General features: G+C 47.2%; 1 protein-coding gene across 2 annotated transcripts in view; it reads left to right on the plus strand.

Moving 5' to 3' along the window:
* Positions 1 to 19,204, plus strand: part of SARNP (SAP domain containing ribonucleoprotein) — a 34,554-nt gene extending 15,350 nt beyond the window's left edge. For both annotated transcript variants that reach the window (XM_068921470.1, XM_068921471.1), the window contains 2 exons: positions 14,856 to 14,945; positions 16,789 to 19,204. In XM_068921470.1, the coding sequence (XP_068777571.1) occupies positions 14,856 to 14,945; positions 16,789 to 16,830 (132 nt within the window). In that variant the 3' untranslated portion in view covers positions 16,831 to 19,204. The remainder of the gene's footprint in view (positions 1 to 14,855; positions 14,946 to 16,788) is intronic.
* The last annotated feature ends 284 nt before the right edge of the window (positions 19,205 to 19,488 follow it).

The following is a 19,488-nucleotide window of genomic DNA, read 5'->3' on the forward strand; positions in this document are numbered from 1 at the left end:
GCATAGTATGCCAGATGCAGAGGAACTGATACGTTGGGATAGGCTGTGCCGCAAATGTGAGCGCTTTGCCATTTCTGTGGATAGAATCCCAGTGCCATGTTCAGGATTTAAAAACTCTTAAGTCTTAATATTTTTAGGTATTTAACAAAGCTGCTTTAGGTAATTTTTTAAAGGATTTTCTGTCTCCCTCTGAGTTAGACTAGTGGTAACTAAGGCAGCTGGATTTATAGGCAGGGAAAATTTAAAAAAAAAAAAAGTCCTAGTTTAAAAAGTAAAATAAAAGCAGAGCCCTCTAAAACACCTTTCCAATATTTTTTGCATGGTTACAGAAACAATTTTTCAGTAGTTCTACGCAAAGTAGGAACTAGGTCAGAATGTAAGGATGCAGTTAAGAGAATTGCATGAATATGTAAAAACAAAGTTGGAAAGATCCAGGTACAAAAGAATGCAACTATAACAAGGAATGTCGATGTTGACAAGATAGAAGAATATCCAGAAAACCGTTAGCCCAGTACTTTGGGAAGGAAGGCTTATCAGCACGTGACTCTGAGGAGGCTGGGGTGTTTAATAGCTTTCTGCATTATTTTTTGCCAGAAAGGTCTGACTGCAAATAGGTAACTGTGTATGTCAAAAGGTAAATCTCAGCCTTGAGGGGGGAGAGAGCAGCTTTGGGGTGCTCTAGCCTCAGTGGTTTTGCAGGTAAATACTGGAATTTCCAGCTGACCCTTGTACTGACTTATAGAAGCTGAGCACTAATACTTGGGGATCTCTTCTCTGCTGGCTTCTGGAAGGGTTTGGACAGGATCCCTGCACACCTCCACGTTCAGCTTGCTCTCTGCGCTCACACGTGCTTTAAATGCATGCAGCAGTAACCATCAGTCTGGTCTGCATGTCCTCTCGCTGCCTCTCCTTCCCCCAACCCCTACAAGACGACGTCACTATTTTCTAACTTGAGCTGCTGAATGCAGGTCTGTTGGTTTAAGATAATGGGAAGTGACAAGGTGAAGAATAGTGCTGGCAGTCATGGACGTTTTAACACAAGGGTGCTGTAAGCTAGGCCTCTGCCTCCCCTACCCCCTCCTGGGCTGCTTGGAGAAGGAGCTTCTACCTAATCGCCTGTTCAGGCCGCATCCATGGTGTGGGCTGCCTGGCTTGTGGAGGGCAGAGACTGAGATGTTTATGTTCTTTTGTAATCAGTGGGTTTTATAGTCTTTATTTTTAGCCCTGTGGCACCCAGGGAACCCTTCTCTGTCCCCTTCTTGGACAGTGTATTGGTCTCAGTATTATTGTTTTCCTAACTGTAGCCCTCATCTGCATGACCATTAGCTTTCTGTGACAAAGACCTCAGTTAGGAATCTGGACCCAGGAACTGAAAGGTAACGGAGTTTATATGTTACGTGTGGGTTTGCTGTTAAGAACAACTCTATCGTAAAGCTCAGCACTAGAGCGCCTCTGGACAAAGGCTGTCAAATGCTGTCAAACGCAAGCTGTATGGCATGCTTAAACTATGGCCCCTGGCTCTGACCTGGCTGCTTAACGCAGGGCAGAAGAGAAACTGCTGGAGATGTAGGCATGGGAAGGAAAAACTCAATAGAGCCTGCAGATTAACTCAATAGTGTGCTTGAAAATGAATCCAAATCTTTACAGTGCTATAACCTTGTGGAAATTGATAAGATCTGAACTTACAGTGTGAATGTAAAGGTCTAACAGACTTCTGTTTTTCCTTTTGCGTTTTTAATTTAAAATAAACCAATAGTTTCCCGTGAGGAGCGTGGTCGCAGTCTTGCCTGGCCACTTCAGACTAGAGCAATGCAACAGTCCCCTCTGGGAAGAGGGATGGATTTGTGGTTTCCAGTCCTCATCCCTTGTGATCCAGCTGGCACATAATTGTGCAAGGAAATGAAGGTCTCATGTTTCCTAGAAGGCAAATAAGGAGTTTTGTCCAACCAGCCTATTCCCTTGTGAACCTTCAGTATCTGCAGACTGGTATGCAGGAAAAAAAAATCTGGGTTTGGTGCTAGAAGGAAAGATCTTGCTGATATCCTAAAGTAAGTACTAGAGGTGGTATGTGCCCATGGGTCTGAATAGCTGCAATCGCTGTACGTGGGGAGAAAGTGGCCTGTTAAGATGTCAGCTGCTTTGACAAACAGTTTAGGCTGTTTTTTGATTTTTCAGTAATATCCATCTATGATCAGTGTTAGAAGAGACCCAGCACTTCTGAAGACCCCCTTTGTAGTGGGGGAGAGAACATGGCCCTCGAGCAAGTTCTCAGCTCCTGGTTGCTCTTGGGCTTCCTCACGGCACGGGTTCAAGCCAGGCAAACACGCAAATGAATGAGCTGCCCACGATGTCAGCTGTTTTGCAGCGTGGTTGTTCTTGGGGTGGACACCTTGTCTTGGGATTTGCTTTTATTTTGTTCTCTAGCCAGCCTGTAGCAATGTCTAGAAGTGCTTTAGTGCTTGTAGCTGTGGAGGCTGAGGTATCGCAGCAGCTGACAGGTCAGCGTGGGCTGCTGCAAGCCTATTTGTGCACAGTTTAATTCCTGTGCAGAGAGAAGAATAAAGGAGAATTTGTAACTTTTTAGTATTGGATTGAGACACCTCTTAAGTGGTTGTCATCCTTTCTGAACCGAGTAAATGTTAAAAGCTTGAAATAAATTCAAACTTGCTGCTGCCTCCACAGTCTTTGCTGCTTTTGTGCCTTAATACTCATTGCTCTTCTAAATGTTTTACGCTCTGCTCCTGGTTTTGTGAATGAGTCACGCTAATAGGAAGTAGTGAAGTTAATGAGATACAAAGCTCAGTCAAGCTGCACAAACTGTTGGGAGCCTTAGGTGCTTGTAGTAAACTACAAGTTAAACTTTTCAGGTGGAAACATAATTTTATAGTTTCAGGTTGACTCTGTGCCTTCAGGCACATAACCGCACAAGAATGCAAATGTATTTATAGCACCCCTGGGAAATCTCTCCTGTGGGCTTGGCGGAGATGCTGGTGCTTTCCTTCTGCACCCCTGAAAGTTTTGCTGTGCCAAAAGGGTTCAAGTTCAGCCTTGTAACGTGCAAATCCCTGTGCCCCAGGGGCTGGAGAAGCGAAGAGCCCGATTCTCCAGAGCATCGCTCCCGTGGTGCTCGCAGTGACCTGCCGTCACCTGTTCTCCCAGCTGCTGGCATTTCCTCCCCCTCTGGCATTTCCTCTCCAGCATATCCAACATTTCCCTCTCTCCTGCGGCCTCAGCTACCCACGTTGGCTTGTAAATCTTGCTGCCAGCTTCTCGCACGGCCAGGCTCCTGGGCCCGCAGCGTGAGTCGGGTGTGATGGCACCAGTAAGGTGCTGCGGAAAGTGTCGTGGTTTGCAGAGCTGCCCTGGGTGTTTCCAGAGGTCACCTTCGTATCTGCTCTGTCGCCTTAGCGGTGGTCTCCTATTTGTCACGCAGTAGCTGACTTTACCCGCGCGCATCGGGCTCTTCCCTTTCTCCTCGGAGCCTTTTGCGAACCCTCGTCCGGGCGGGCTCTCCCGGTGCTCCCTGGGCACGTGCTCCACTGCATGTTTTGTTCTTTACCTGCCAGGGTTTCATAGAAGTCTTGATTCTGCATCTTCTGACCTAGCGCTTGACAGAAGCTTTGCAAGGCAAGGACAGTGTGTATGAACTGCTATCTTAAATCTGCTAAACACTGCACTCTCCCCACAAATGAGCTTCACATTAGGCAAAGCCCTTTAATGTGCCCTTTAATGTGGACAGCGCTTAAATGACTGCATTTTTGGTGCTGTAGAAACATGGGATGTGCATGACCAGCTCTCAGAGGTTTCTTGCTCTAGGAAAGTGCTGAGGAAAGAACTGCGCAAAGGGGCCCTCTTGGCATGTGGCTGTCCGCGGCCTGGCGCCCAGGTGGGTGGTGGAAGGTGCTGCCAAGCACCTTACCCGCTCGGCTCTCTTACGTGCTTCGCTGGCTTCCCAGGCGGTGGTAGGATGTGGACGCTGTTTTCTGGACTTTTTCTTTGCACTGGGAACTTTTGTAGTTGGGCCTGTAAGAGCGTCTCGCGTCATTCCACAGCTAAGACTGGTGTTTTCTTAAGTGCTTACTAGATATCATGTGTGTTCTCGAGGCTTAGACAGGATCAACAAAAGCAATCTAAGAACCCACAACTTATCTATTAGAAACATCACCAAACGTGGCATGTAGCTGCCCTTTAAAAGGGCTGGGATGATCCCCTGCCTCAGCGGCAGGGACGTTCAGCCTGTTTCGGCTCGATCCCTGCGTCACTAACCTGTTCCCGGAGCTCTGCAGTTGGTGCCCGTTCACCACGGTCCTATCCAAAAAAATCTAGCTGTTGTGCAACAAAAACCCAGTAGCTGCATCACTTAAAAATCGCTGGAGTCCTGCGCGCTCGTTGCTGTCTTCTGGCAGGCTCTCGCTCTTGAAGCAATTGTGTTTACAATTATTCCTTTCTGTGTGTTTTCCCCCCTCCACCCCAGCCCTCTACACACACTCGCACACACACACGATGTCATTTTAAAAATAAATGACGAGAGAGCTGCGAGAGGTCAGCAGGATTCCTGATCCCGCGTTTATCCGCGGTGCTGTTTGAAAAGGATTTGCGTCCCTAACAAACCTGTGGGGAGTGGCGAAGGGCTTGCTCAAAGGGCAGACAATGCTGGGGGGGACTCTCTGACCTCACTCTGTCCAGTCATCTGGTTCTTCATTGGTCCCTGCTGTGAAACAGAACTTAGCTTTTGTCTGTAACACAAATACATCTTTTCCCCACCCCCCCTTTCCCCTTCTATTATGGTTCAATCAATGATGTCATTATGTGTGCCATTCAGGGGCTCTTGAACCATTTGGCTGCAGGAATTTGGAGGAGCGGCCAGGGAAGAATGGCAGGGCCGGCTCTCGCTCAGCCCTGGAGAATCCATTCGAATTTTAACGAGAGAAACAAAGTCAGGTTTCTCCTTAACCCCTCTTCACCGCCGAGGACAAAAGTAAAAACAACAACTCAAAAAGCCCCGTAAAACGCAAGGAGGAGTATGTGTGTTCACATGTGAGAGGACGAACCGTGCGGAATGTCTTCTAAGGAATTCAACCTTGCAAAATTCATATTAGGATCCCCTTCCTTCCACCTAATCCTTTTAATTAAGATAACTTAAGCAGCTCTTTCTACTCCTGGAAGATTAACCAAACTGTGTTTCATGTCTCCTAGTAGTGCTGCCCTGGAGTAAGGGCATGAACGCTGCCGTGATGTTGCACCGGATCTTGAGTATGTCGCTGTGGCGTTTGAGGAGGATTCAGCATGTTGTCCGCAGAGACCCTGCTGGAGCGTTTTTGGGTGTCTGATAGGTCTGGTCTCGTCAGAATGCTCAGATTCATGTTGCGTCATATTGAGCTGTGAGCTTGCAGCGTGGACAGCTTTGTAGGTTGAACCATTAGGGAGCTGGGCTCATCCCAGAGTCCCAAAGAAGCTTCTTTAAAAAGCTGACCTATGATAAGGTTTGGGATTAAACAGTTTATTTCCAGAGAGAGTTTACCAGCTAATATACCTTTTCCATGCTCTAGCTGTTGTTATTTAAAGGCATGTAAAATTTCAGAGCAAATGAGGGAAGCGCCGCGTGGAAGATCTGGCAAAGCGAGGTGACAGGAAGAGTCCTTGTGTACTAGGTTGTTTCTGCTGTTCGGGGTACAGCTGGCCAGCAAAGGTTTCCTAGCAAGCGTACTGAAATTCTGGATAAATAAATGTGCAGATTTAACAATTACCGGGGTTCAGTTTGAGTCAAATATTTGCCAAGCAGCAGCTCTTTCACTACTTTACCCTTCAAGTTCAGCTCAGAACATCTGTTATTTCTTTTCCATGGTGCCTTAGTGGTCTGAGGAGGTAGCCTTGTGTTGTAGGTTTTGGACAGTCCTGGATGTTAGCTCTCTCTGTAGTAAAGGTGTGCCATTCCTGTTTGTTTGTTCAGGATAGTTCACTTTTTAAATGTGGTTCACCGTCCAGTATTGAATCTCCTGACTCCATACCCAAGGACCTCCCTCTGCAGATTTTTTATCTGTCAATCTTCTCATGTCAGCTGTCCTGGGAAGTTAGAGTTGTCCTGCTCACCCCTGCCTCTCCTGCTGGAAGTGGGGAGGATGGTCTGAGAAACCAAGTGCCCAACCGGGAGCTCAAACGCTGGCTCGACCATCCTCTCTACCTTGCCTGGGTGAGGGATTGGCCCTTGCAGGGACTCGCAGCGTCCAGTCATGCCCCTCGTTACCTTAACATAAGAGTATTGAGGGAAAAAAAGAAGGCTTATTGGGTCTAGGAGAGAATTAATAGTCCAGCCTTTGCTCTGGTACTACCAAAAAGAGAAACCAAGTGTAAAACCACCGTTTTACAGGACTGAGTTATGGCCAGCACTGTGCTTTTCTCGTTGCTTGGAAATTAGTACTTGAAGTAGCCTATAGATTAGTGCAAAGTCTCATAATTAAACTCTAGGCAGTGCAATTGCACTTGATAGCACTACTCTGTCTTGCCAGTTGTTCCTTCTGCATGCCAGTTTAGTTTTTCCTGGTCATAATGGGACTGACAGCCCTTAATTCTGCTCTCTTAACTCACGGCGCTAGCGCTTCTGTGCAGTGGTCAGTCTGTGGGACACAGTGATTGCAACAGCACAGGTCTATGGGGAGCTTCTGGCTAGCGGGGAGAAGCTCTTTGGTTTCTCTCCAAACCTGTAATTCACTTATTACTGAAGACTCTTTTACCTTTGGGGTTAGGTGTGGCAAGCACTCACCTGGCTTCCCAGGCCCCAGTATGCGTGCAAAACCTGGAGACAGAATTGCCTTTGAGTCGAAATTGGGCGATGTTCATTGGGATCCCAGGGAGAATAAATCTGCGCACGTCTCCTGTAACTGTTTTTGCATGCTGTTCGTCCTCAGAAGGGTGCACTGTTGACTGCAGCAGGCACATCTGCACCCAAATGTTTTCTTCTACTGCAAATTCATTGGAATTTCATTTGCTTTTAAAGGAATTTCATTTAGCTTGTAAAGCAATAGCACTTAAAAGCTGCAGGATGCTTCTCAAAGGGCCAGTTAGATCCGTCCAAGCTGGCAGCACATCCCGTTGTCCTCCCCCAGGAGCGTGGTGCCTGGATTTGAGCTGCTTGCCTGCAGGGGAAGGGTTAATGTTGCTGTGGTGTGTTGCCGTTTTTGCGCTTGTTGGGTTTGAATAGAATGGATTTTTTTTTTAAATCTGGGGCTAATGTGCAATTCAAATCATGTTTAGTCATCGCCCGATTGCTCCTTTTTAATAACAGCTGGACTCTTCGAGGGAAAACTCTTTTGCTGTGCCAAGTAGCATTAACTCTGTCCGGCCTCTCGCTTTAGAGCCAGGTGTAACGCTCTGGGTTCGGTGGAGACTGCTGTGCGCTTGTGTAAAAGTCTTTCCACACGCCCGTAAATGAACTTTGGGACGGAAGAGCCTGTGTAAATGTTTGATGATATTTAAGATGCTGTTCTTTAGCGGGTCCAAAAAAAAAAAAAGCCCCTCCGAGGCTTTCTGCCTTGTGGCGCACCTGAAATGTGTCTCTGCCACTTTGCCATGCGGCATTCCTTGCATGTTTGCTTCATCTCTGATGTCGAAGTCGAAGAATGCTTTTCAACTTCGGTATTGAAGCTCTGGGAGAGTTGCAGGTGTACTCTTAACACATGTCTGTGACTTTTTGTCTTCCTCCCCCGCTGATCCCGTTTGGGGTGAGCATAAACTTTTAACTGTGAAAGCCGTGGTGTCTTGACACAGAACAACCTCACAACTGCCGGCTGTTGTAACTTTTACCCTCTATCGAACGCTTCAGTTTGGTTTTTCTGCTTTCCCAACCTGTTTTCCAAGATGTATGTTGGAGGAAGGGACTAGAAGGAAGCTCGCTATTGCTCGTTTCCCTTAACTTTCATAACACTGAAAAAAGCGGCTGCAAAAGTGACTTAATAGGTACAATAAAGAAGCCAGTCATTGATCCTGTGTTCCTTTTAAGTTTCATTAGTGTGAATGAATAAATCAGGATGTCTCCAGTGTATAACCAGAATCAGGCTTAGTACTTTAAATAACTAATACTTTTTTCCCCATCCTGTTCTATTAATAAAGATCTTCAAAGGCCAGTGGATTTGTACGTTATTGCGTCAGACTTGTCCAGGGCAGCTGTAGTAAGCTTTTTAATAGATGAAGTAAGACAGAAGATGGAGCTTTGCTCTAACTTTAGATGACTCTGGACTAATTCTGCAATGATCTCGTTCTAGAAAAGACACCTAAGTGTGTGCAGATCTCCCAGGGGCGTAGATTTGCCAGTAAGTTTGGGGTTCCCTTGAGTGGCGGCAAGGGGTAGAGCGGGCGCACGGTGAAAGCTGGCCGCAGCGGACGCTCCCGTGCGTAGACGTGGAAGTCGCCGTCTGCCACTGCCTCGCTGTGGGACGATGAGCGGAAGGTTTCTCCGAGTCCCCGAGTTGAGCTTCTGGCGTTGTGGGTGTGGTATCTATTTTCCCTGGAGATAAGATTGTGTTTAACGTTGTGAAATGCATTGAGGTTCTTGGACGCACATATGTGGTGTGATTTTGTATAAATTGTGCTTTTTAAAAACCATTTGTGCATGGCAGCAGAATCAAGGGTCCTTCTAACAGTGTTTTTATAAGGACCTTGTGATATGAACTTTTAATGGATATTCCTGTCACGTGTATCTAATCTAAACGGAGTCCTCGTGTTGGCTTTATTTTGGAGAAAGACTGTGACTATCTCTCTTCTGGCTTAGTCTCAACATATGTCCCTCTGTGACTAGCTCCAAATCTCGGCTGAAAACACGAAGTGAAGCTGGAGATGAAAGAGCTGTGCTTGGGTTGAAAGGGACAGCTTGAGATCACCCATGCGTTTTGTAGGTCTTTGGAGTAGTGGGGCTGGGGGTGGAGTCAAAAAACCAACGGCGCGGATTGTTCCTGTACCCGTAGATCGCTGTATTATGGTAGTATGAAGCGAAGATCTTGCATGCTAACCTCTGTGTGAAAGGCGATTTTGCAGATGCACCCGGGAAGGAGTAAGCCACCCACAGAACGCTCCTCTGTAAACTCTGGGCTTTCCTGTCACTTCGTGTCTCCTGCTAAATGTCTGCTGATATATGTTAGCATTTCAACTCCAGAAGGACTTAGAAGCACTCAAGCAGAGTCTGCGAGGAGAAAGAGCCAGGAGGAATAAATACGTTGAGATGAATTTCAAAAAGGTGGTGGGTGACAGCTGTGCGTCCTAGGATTGGAGTGTTTCTGAGAATAAAACCATCAGTTGCTGTCATTCACCCCCTGGGTATGAAATTGGAAGCCCAGTTACCCTTGAGTGTTTCATAACCTTTACCTTTTGGAGGTCAAGGCCATGTCATCATTAATCTACCATCGCCTGAAAGCCTCGGGGCTCTGCTTTTCATCCTACCATCCGTCATGCTGCAGCAAGATACAGGAGAGTGACCAGAAGGGTCCGGTTTTATATACACATGTGGGCACACACCCTTCCATTCTCTGAGAATGAAAACACTGAGCATGTGATTACGGGCTCGTGTCTGTCTCTTTGCATTTGTGATGAGAGTTCTCCAGGGTTCATCTGCAAATACAGAATATGGTTCTCCTGGGGACGTTTTAATCTATGCAGAAAGCAGCACTCTGTCCATGTAGTGTGAAACTACTTTCCCTTGGGGGGAGAGATTTCATAGCAGCATGGGGTTTTAAAATACAGTTAGGTGCACCAAACAAGTCACTTCCTTGCACTTCAGGGAGCTGCCTCTGTAAACGAGGTTGTTGCCTAATCGTTTAGATGGTGGTTATGTGATGAGCCGGACCCAAACCGTGGCAGTGAGCTGTCATCTGACAGCTGCATAGTCCTAAATGACAGGCGAAAGTGGGGAGCTACTTCAGGGCATTGTCCCCCTTTCCTGTTATTTTCTTCCTCTTCTGCATCTCTCCCAGATTCTCTGTTCATCTGCAGCTGCTACTGAAGAGCCAGGCTGGTTCTTCCTTTTCTCCCACGTAGGTACTTGTACCGAGCCTGCCGTACCTCCTGAAGTCCCATTGCGTAGCACGCATCGGGGGCAACTTAATCTAAACGCCTGAGACCTGGAGGCTGTAGGCACAGAGAGGAGCGTATGCGCTAGTACGTGGCGGGGCCGTGCTGGCCTGACGCTTTGTGTGCAGCGGCTCCTTCGGTGCGGGGATCAGAGTTGCTCGTGACAAATTGTTTATTAGAAGCTCGTACACGCGAGTAGGTGCTGGGGGCCAAGGGTAGCTCCCCTGCTCCTGGCCTTGAACGGGAAGGACAGCGAGAAGCTTGCACGTGATCTGGGATCAAGCTTTTCCTGCCCTCTTTAAGAGCAAGGCTGGCAGTGGGGTTTGCCCCTCTGGAAAAGTTTGAATCCTGGAGGCGAGTTAACCCGAATACCCCGCCAGAGAGCTGCCGCCGCTGTCCCACGGTTCTTCGTTCCGTCTCGGCACGAGTGCTTGCTTGCAGCTTGCTCGGTTCGGGGGGGAGACGAAGCCAGGAGGCTTGCTGTCAGAGAAGATCTGCGAAATCTTTGTTGCAGGGAGTTTGCCTCTCCTTTCGAAAGGTAACCAGCTGTGCTCTCCCTGCCCCGAGTTCGGCTCTAGTTCTGTTCGCAGGGCAGCGGCGAGTGCCAAAGCTGCTCTGTGCACCATGGAAACCATGAATTAATGCCTTTTGGCGTTAACTCTTCCACTACCAGAAGTAGCGTTTCTGCCTTCTCCCTGGAGAGAGGGAATGATACAGTTTTTAAATGGATCCTTCTATCTTTTGGGAATAAGTGATATGAGCCAGAGGACAAGCAGTTAAACCTGGGATTAATCAATTCTGACAGGCACTCTTACAGTCTGGAGCTGCACAGCCTGTATTGCCCTTTGGGACCTCTTCCAGTGCACACCCTGCATAGGCCTCCCCCACTCGTGTCACTGTTGCTTCAAAAAGAAGACTGCTTGAAGCCCAGGATTTTTGTGGCTGCTGTATGCAGGGCTTCTTGAAAAGCGGTTAGTGCAGAGGGGCGACCTGCAATTCTGGCTTCCGCGTTGGACCCTGTACGCTGCTTACCGCGTGTTTCCTGATGAGAGAGCGAAGATCTCGGTTTCGTTATCCTCACCCCTCCGTTCAGCACCTTCGCTTGCTGCGAGCTGCGCGAGGAAGCGCGTTCCCTGCAGCGAAGAGGCCAGGCAGCAGGTTGGGGACGTGGGCCGTCAGAAGGGAGGGCCTGATCCCACCTGGAGCTGGGTACCACGTACCCCCACCCGTCTGCTGGAGAGCATGAGGTTTTGGCTGGATGCTCCGTTGCTCCGGATGAAGATGACCACTGGACAAGGAGGGGGCCTGGATCTCGCACCGCTAGGAAGCAGCTCCTGAGGCAGAAGCCTGTGGTGCTGAGATGCTGTTGCTGACAATAGCACCGGGCAGAACTGTGCCAGCGCCCTGGGGTCCTGCAGCTGCGATTAAGGGGTCAAAACTAAAGCTTTGTGTTTAAATACAACGCAGCACAAATGTATTGGCACACCTTGTATAAGTGCTGCTGTGCATCCTTATTACTCGCTCTCTGGGAAGATTTTAGCTGCTGGGCTTGGAGTTCTTCACAAAAGCTTTTTCCCTCCTTCTTCCCCCCTCCCCTTTTTTATAGCTAAGCTACAAAATAACTATCGTGGAGTGAGTGTAAAGGGACCCAACCTAGAAATAGTAAGGTTAGAAAATAAATCTGACATACTGCCAGAAAGGTCAGCTTTCCCTGCAGATGCTGGTGCACCCATTTGCACGCTGGAGCATGGCCCTGGGGCACTACCAGGGGTTGATAGATGCAGAGATAGCAGCGTTTTGATAGAGGTAATTTTCCTCAGATGGGTTTCAGCACCCCATGAATCAAAACCTGTCAGCGAGAAGCTAAAGATGGAGTGAAGTTTATTGTACGCGTGTTTGCATCTGACACTGTCATGCTAGGGGGTCAAGTGAGCGAGATCATTAGAACAGTGTTGATTTAGTACGACGGTTATATGCTTTCCCTGCAGGGCAGTGGTGGGGGTAGGAGGAATGGGGGTGGCTTATCAAAAAAATAAATAAAAACCTACAGCTCAGTACAGTCCCTGGGAGCCTCTTTTTTTTTTTTTTTTTTAAAGACGCAGTGCTTTTTTTTGGAAGTGGCTTTTGGGCCATCTTCATGCTAGCAGGATTTGAACACCACAGTCGCCAGTAGTGATTTTAAGAGCACATTGGGATGTTGCTAAGTATGCAGGTTGAATTTTTTTTGTGTGGCCAGGGTTTGTACATCACATTGCTATAGGCAGCAACTTTCCTCTTTCCTTCCCTGTCCCGTGTGTTGATAATTTGTCCCCACATAGTTTCTTCACAAACCTCAGCTTTCGCTGCTTTTCTGGGACACTGCTTCTTTTTGTGAAGCTGGAAGCGAAGGTCCTGGGTTGAGTGACAGCCCTGTGCTCAGCTTCTCTCTCTACTGCTACCCTCATGTGGTCATAGAAAAGGCACTTACCTGTTGACCTTCTCCATCCTCATCCATAAAATGGGGCTGCTGGGGTTGTGTAAGATAGGGGGGTATTGAGGGTGATGACCTTTGCCAGTGACTTCGATATCAAATAACAGAAAGAAGGACTGGCAGAATAAATTAGGTATGTGGAGGTGCAGCAGTTTAATGATAGAGCTGTCTTGAAAAAAAAACCTCCACAGTGGATTTCTGGGAAATAAAGTTCAGCTGAAGTCATGGGCAATCGGGCTTAGTGGGGTTCTGCCAAGGGGGGAGCGTTTGCCATAGCGGTTAGCAGCAGTGATTGCAATGGAGTGTTGTAAATGCACAGAAGGAAGCAAATGTGCTGTTTGGGCCGTGACTGCTGGTGGCTTCCTATGGAGCCAAAGCTTGTGAGAACCTCTGAGTTTTCAATTAAAACTCTTTAGTTGTCCCTGTTGCCACAACACATGGCAATGTCATAATTAATATTGCTGAGCTGGTTGCTATGGTGTCATTTATGTAAGATATTGACACAGCAGAGTTGCCCCGCTGCTTGCTAACGGGGTGCCCGGTGTCACTTCTTGTCAAATTTGGCTGCTGCACCCATGATATCACTTGGTGTGTTTTATGACCTTGAACTTAAGTGGATAAGTGTCCAGTTTGATTCCTCTGCTTGACTGACTAATTTCAGCTTATTCAGGTGGATTATTGGGATTAGAAGTATGTTTTCTCTTGTTTTTGGAAACGGTGTCCTTGTGGGTTCTTGTCCGGTCTTGTGCAGCTTTTTCCAAAACCAGGCCATGATACTGACACCTCTGTTTTCCAAGAATGCTAAACGGCTGTGGGAAGTTGCACATCGGAGTAGCACTTCCAGGGATTTGCTGGACAGTGTTTTGGGCACCTTTCCTCTCGCCTCTGCAGTGATGGCTGGGCTCTCCACTGACCAGGAGGAGCGAGAGTCTGCGCATGGGCCCGGCTCTCCAGGAGAACGAAACATAGCAGATGAGGTTATGGGGTTGAGAGCTGTGAAATGCACTTAATGACAGGGGCGGAAGGAGAAATTATAGGAGTGCAGCTAAGTAACCAGACAGCCTTAGCTGTAGAAATGGTCTGAATGAGGGCTGAGATAGCCAGAGCTAGAAATAAACCCACAGAAAATGGATGCGTTGAGGCTTTTATGGGTAATGATGGGTTTGGCCATTACTGGTGATCAGGACATCAGCGTGGGTGATGACAGTGGAGATAAAAGCAAGTTTTTATGGAGAACCTTGAGAAATGGGGACCTGAAGGCTCTGGGAAAGGTCAGTAGAAATTTACTCGCTCAAGCTAGAAAGAAATGAAATGAGACTGACGAAGATGGGGTGAGTGCTGAGCTTCCATCTCCAAATGAAAATGTTTCCAAGAGAAGTGGAATCTGGTGCAGTGAACAGGAGATCACCTCTTGGAGAAAAAATAGGCTCTGAGACTTCTCATCTTGGGAACGTGTGGTTGGACCTTTGGTCTGCTCTGTCCAGGCTCCTCCTGTCCAGTCATCATGTCAGCTATTCCTTCGAACTACTCTGCCACTGGTAGCCAGATCCATTGTCTAATAGACGTGTATGTGTGTCCTAGCCCATCTGAGATGTGTTGGCATACTGGTAAGCAGAGCCGTAGCGTCAGAGCCAGCGAGTGTTGTCTGCTGTGGTGTTTGTACTGTGGAACTGACCGTCAAATTCCTACTGTTCTGTTTCAGAAGGGCATTGAAGAAGGCCCTTGCGACTGCTGTAAATACTTCCCCAAAATCTAGACCGCATCTAGACAAAGGCAAGGTTTTGGCTGCAGAGTCTGAATTCCTTCCTTGACACGCGTGCGCACCTATGCCGTATGATGGTAGCTGCAATAAGCAACTGTCCCTTGCTTTGCCCTTTCGTCATGCTCAGGTTTGAGTGTGAAGAAATTCCAAGCAAAGATAATATAGTGCTGTAAAGATGGGCAGGCTTGAGGCGGTATGGGACGTTATTTTAGGAAGCCATTCCAGAGACTGTTAGATGAACGCTGCCCCTGCGTTTCTTTCTTCATCGATTACTGCTGAAGGAATAGAGATTTGGACAGAGCTGCCCTCATTAGCTGAAGTGCTCTTCTGGTGCTCTTCTCTAGCATCCGTGCAAGAAATCCCTTATGGATGGTGCACTTTGCCACTGGCAGATAACAAGCCTGGTCAGCTCTCAGGCACCTCTGTTGTCTTGCTCCAACTCTTTTTCTAGCAGGTGGTCTGTAGCCGACTGCAGGAAGACTGGGGGTAGGAGGAACATGATTTACCATAAAATGAGAATGTTGAGACTTTGCCAATAAATTAAATCTTCATCCTTTTTTGTGCCAGAGTGAAGAAGATGAGAAACTGAAGAAGAGAAAGGAGCGGTTTGGCATTGTAACGAGTTCAGCTGGGGCTGGAGCTACAGAGGACACAGAGGTAAAACACGGTTTTGGAGAGGGTGGGGAGTGGCTGAGAGTACTGAGAGGAGAGGTGACTGTCCCAGGAGGTGGCACTGTGACTCTGCATACCTGGGACTTCACTCTGCTGCTGGATCCCCTGTGCTGACTTGGGGCTGACCCTATAGCTCCCATAGTGGCTCATCCTCTTTTCCTTGGCGATGAGTACTGAGCTTCTGCCATCCGATCTGTCATGGTTTTTTCCCCTGGCTCCTGCTGGAAGTAGGCTGCTTTGGAGTTCAGCAAGCCTCAGGAGCATGCCAGCACTTGTTAGCATCCAGCTCCTCGTCTTTCAGAATGGCACAGATGCTTCCCGAAAAGGCAGGAGGGCACATCTGCTCTATTCCCGTTTTTTCACCGCTATTTTCCCCACCCCTCAATTTGTCTGCGTTGATGCACTGTGGCTGCTCCCTTTCCTTGTACTCTATATTTCCCTCTCTCCTGGACCCTGCTGGACCCTCTTCTTCACCTTGGATAGTTATTGTAGGTCTTCATCAATAAATCCATTGAGGCTCTATAACATAATGAGCATTGAGACATTGACCCTATTCCTAGCGTTTCTCCTTCGTGCTTTGTTCTGTCCCCTTGCCATGCCTGTCCTCTGTGTTCTTGGCCCATCTTTTAAATTTATAGGCTCCTCAGGGCAGTGACCTGGTGTTTTGTGTAGTTTTATGCTTTCTTCTGGTTTGTATTGTTTGCTAGTTTGCTCTACTCTGCCACAGGACTAGAGTTTGTTTTCTGCGGAGCGCCATGTACACCTATGGCTCTACGTAAATAATACTCTAGCATAAGTCAGCGTGAGTCGAGTACCCCTCGCTCGTAGACAAAGGGAATCTTCCTGGATGGGGATTCTTAGGTTAACAATCAAATGGCAAAGGTTGCAGGAGGGCGAGCTGTTGGGTCTCAGAAACTACTTAACCAGATGGCTTCTGGATTTGACATACAAGAAGTGGGTTTTGTTTGGTTCCTAAGAGCAATCTCAACAATTCAGGTGGGGTTTAGGGTTTTTTTGTTTTGTTTTTGGTTTACTGCAAAATGCTTCCCTGAAAGAAATGGTGAACAGCATTCCCAGCCTTCTGCAGAGCATGGGAGAATGAGCCCCCTATTCGGTCCGAGTGGAGGGGGTGGCTGGGGGTGAGGGATTCCATGCTTTTCCGTTAGGTCACTTATAGATTGTGCCTGGAACAAAAAGGTCTTTTTACTAGTATTGTGTGCACTCAAATGCACCTTTCCCCTGGAGATTCTTGATTAGGGCTTCTGTTGCCCCCAGGCTATTTATCCTGCTAAAAATTAAGATTTATACGCCCCTCGTGTATCGGCTTAAAGGCATATCTGAGAGACGCAATAGTATATTTAATGCGTTTTAGTGTGTCCCTCTCACCTTTTCCATGAATAGAAGAGTGTTAACCCTTTGCCCTTTTACATTTCCCACCTCCCCACTGCCTGGAAGGGTTTCTAGGCCTCTAAAGTAGTCATTGTTCCCAGCTCAACCCTTTTGTAGCGCATTGCCAGCAAGATGAAGTGACTTCAGCAGAACTGTATCTCAGGCACTGTATATTTTTGCTACTTGATTTTTGGGCTCTGTTTGTTTGTTCAAATGCTAGAATAAAAACTTCATAGCTCCTTGCCAAACATGGGTATAAAACATTCTCTGAACTAACTCTGTGTCAGTGTACTCAGCAAGGGGTTGGAGCTGCCATGCACTGGTGTTGTGATCTTTACCAAACTTCTAATAAATTCTCCATCAGATTGTGTGAGATTGTAAAGAACTTGTTCATTTTCTTCTTTTTGTTTTTGATTTTTCTTGTAATTCCTCTTTGCAGGCAAAGAAGAGGAAAAGAGCAGAACGCTTTGGGATTGTCTGATGCCAGTCTGTTTTAGCTTCAACCCATTTGCAGTGTGCCTCTTGAGTGCGTGCATACTCTTTCTCTCTCTCTCTCTCTCTCTCTCTCTCTCTCTTCCCCACTTTCTCTTACTCCCACACTCTCTCTCTCTTTCTCTAGGTCTTAGTGATGAGTAGGCAGGGAATCCCCCATAGTTGTATGATTGTGCTACTTATTTTTTCAAGTTACAAAGTTTAAAAAAGAAAAGATGTAGAGCAAAAAGAAGAAACTGTTCTTACTGCATCTTTGGTAGCTTGGAGTCCTGTGGTCTGGTTCTGTTTTCCAGCTGCTTGTGTGGTCATTTACAACAGCTCACACCGGACATATCATCCGTCTGGATTAGATGGAGAGTGTCCTGGTGCCCTCTGAACACTGCTGGAAAATGTCTGTGCCAGGTGCAGGAGAGAATCGAATTCTGCCTGTTAAATAGCAGATAGAGCTACTATAGGACCCAAAGCATCCGGTATATGATGAGAAAGGGAAGAAAGGTTCAGGAACGAAGATAGAGCAGGGTTTGCTGCGCCCTTGGCAGTTGCTTTTCTGGTTTGAGAATTCAAGTTATGCTGCTAAAGCAAGGAACTATTTGAAGCGTTGCTCTTCTTTGTCCATTTGTTTTGGTACCGTTTCCATCTCTTGGACTGCCCTGGTCCTCTGTTCCTTTACCTCGTGAAAATGGGCCTTAAGGCTCAGCTGTTTCGTATTCTCTTCCCAGCGGCTAGGGTAAGAACACTCTTTGTCTCGAGAGCACAATGTGTTAACCAAGTTCTCCTCTGGATCCCTGGCGTGTTACCTCCTAGCTTGTCTGAGATCCGTCAGGTTGAATGTCAGGGAAGGATTTTCTCTAGTATATTGTCTCATATTGTCAAAAATGGAATAGCGGCATTTTTGATAGCCAGCATACAGGGTAGTTTCAAGACTGCCTTCCTTCCCAGGGTAAAGCTAATGGGAAGTTGTTAGAGCAAGAATTGCCAATTAACCTTAGATCGAGACTGGTGTCCTAAAATAAGGAGGAAGAAAGTAGCAATGCATTTGTAAATAGAGCCTGTTCTGCCTGCTTCATCCATCCTGCCTCGTTAGGCCCTCTGTGGCTCATGGCGTTTCATACACGTTTTCCAGGTTCCCTTAAGGTCAGTGATACATTTTGCTGCTTTTAAAAAACAATCTGTTTATTCTCAGGCTGGATTTTATTTTGTCCTCTTCTTGCTTCAGAATAACTCTGTCGAGCTGGATAACTCACAGACTTGCTGAAGAAGCCTCAGTCTTCTCCGAGCTGCCAGACAGTGCAGGAAAGCTCCGGTGTTATCCTAGGACCTGTGTTTTAAAAATGTGGAAGTTCTTGGTAGCTGTGTAGGAACACAGTTCCTTCTGCTGCGTAACCGTTCAGTGAAATTGCAGAAAAATTGGCCAAGTCACATGAAAGGCAGCGTTGTTGCAACTTGTTAAGTGCTTTTAGTTGCTTTTAGTGTTTCAAACGGCACCTCTGTTCTTAGGGAGCTGTGAAGAACAATTTCTCGTGTTAGCCTGCATAGGTGGAAGAAGTGGCAGCAGTGGGGAAGTGTAGGGCCTGGAGCCAGTTGCTGTTTGCTTAGCAGTGCTGCGATAGCGAGCGAAGCTATCCGGTGCCCTTTCTTCTGCCTTCCTAGAGAATCAGTTCCACTTGCAAGCATACGTTCCTGCTACGTCTTCCATCTTGTGCAGTGCTTTCCCTCACACTGATACCTCGGCCCCAGGTATAAGCAGAAATTTATATATCTTCTTGGATTTTTAGATGGGCGTTTTGGCCGAAACCCTCTTGTCTGAAGACTTGCGTCCTCGGATTTTTATTTCTGACTGTAACCTCTTATTGGAAAGATATTTGCATTGTGCATACTTGGTTCCTTGAGATGCTAGAGAACAGTGGATGTGTCTACAAATCAAGCTTTTTAGAGGCTTATACCTGACTCTTAATAAGCAATAGATATATATATTTTTAACGTGGAAGTCTCCAAACTGCTTCTGTTCCATTAATGTTTGCAGTCTGACTGCATATGTGTGCCCTCAGTGACTCTAAGCAATACCTTGGACGTTTGTTTACTTTCCCAAAGGGCAGCTAAAAGCCACGGGGTCCGGGTTACGTTGTGTGTCTTGGGTTGTCAGTGGCTGAGTGAATCGAAGCTCCCTTACTCTTTCTTGATTTAATGTAATAACTTTATTCTGATTGGTTTGGTTTTTTTTGTATGTCAGATTTTGTAAGATGTATTTTCTATTTGGCTCATGATCCTTTTGCTCATTATTTGCTTAAAATGTTTTGTAGTGTGCCAGGGCAAACACTGCATTTCATTCTTGGTTTCATAATAAAACTGCTTCTTCAAGGCAATTCTAGTATCTGTCAGTTTGATGTATGTGTAAGCACGTTCTTCGCTCGGGACTGGAGCGCGCCTCCGGGATGGAGCTAGAGCAGCGGAGCGTCGACCCACCGTAACTTGCGTGTTGTCCTCACCCAGGGCACAGAGGAGACCTGCGTGCGCGTCCCCCGGTGCCGTGGCTGAGTCTGCAGAGTGCCCTCCTCGTGGGGGTGGACTGGAAAGCAGAGTCCCTGCCTGGCTGGGCCATCGCCAATGTTTAGGAAAATTGCTAATGTTAACTTCTTGTGGCCTCTGC

This window comes from Struthio camelus, chromosome 28, assembly GCF_040807025.1.
Source record: "Struthio camelus isolate bStrCam1 chromosome 28, bStrCam1.hap1, whole genome shotgun sequence".
In the NCBI taxonomy this organism is placed as follows: Eukaryota; Metazoa; Chordata; class Aves; order Struthioniformes; family Struthionidae; genus Struthio; species Struthio camelus.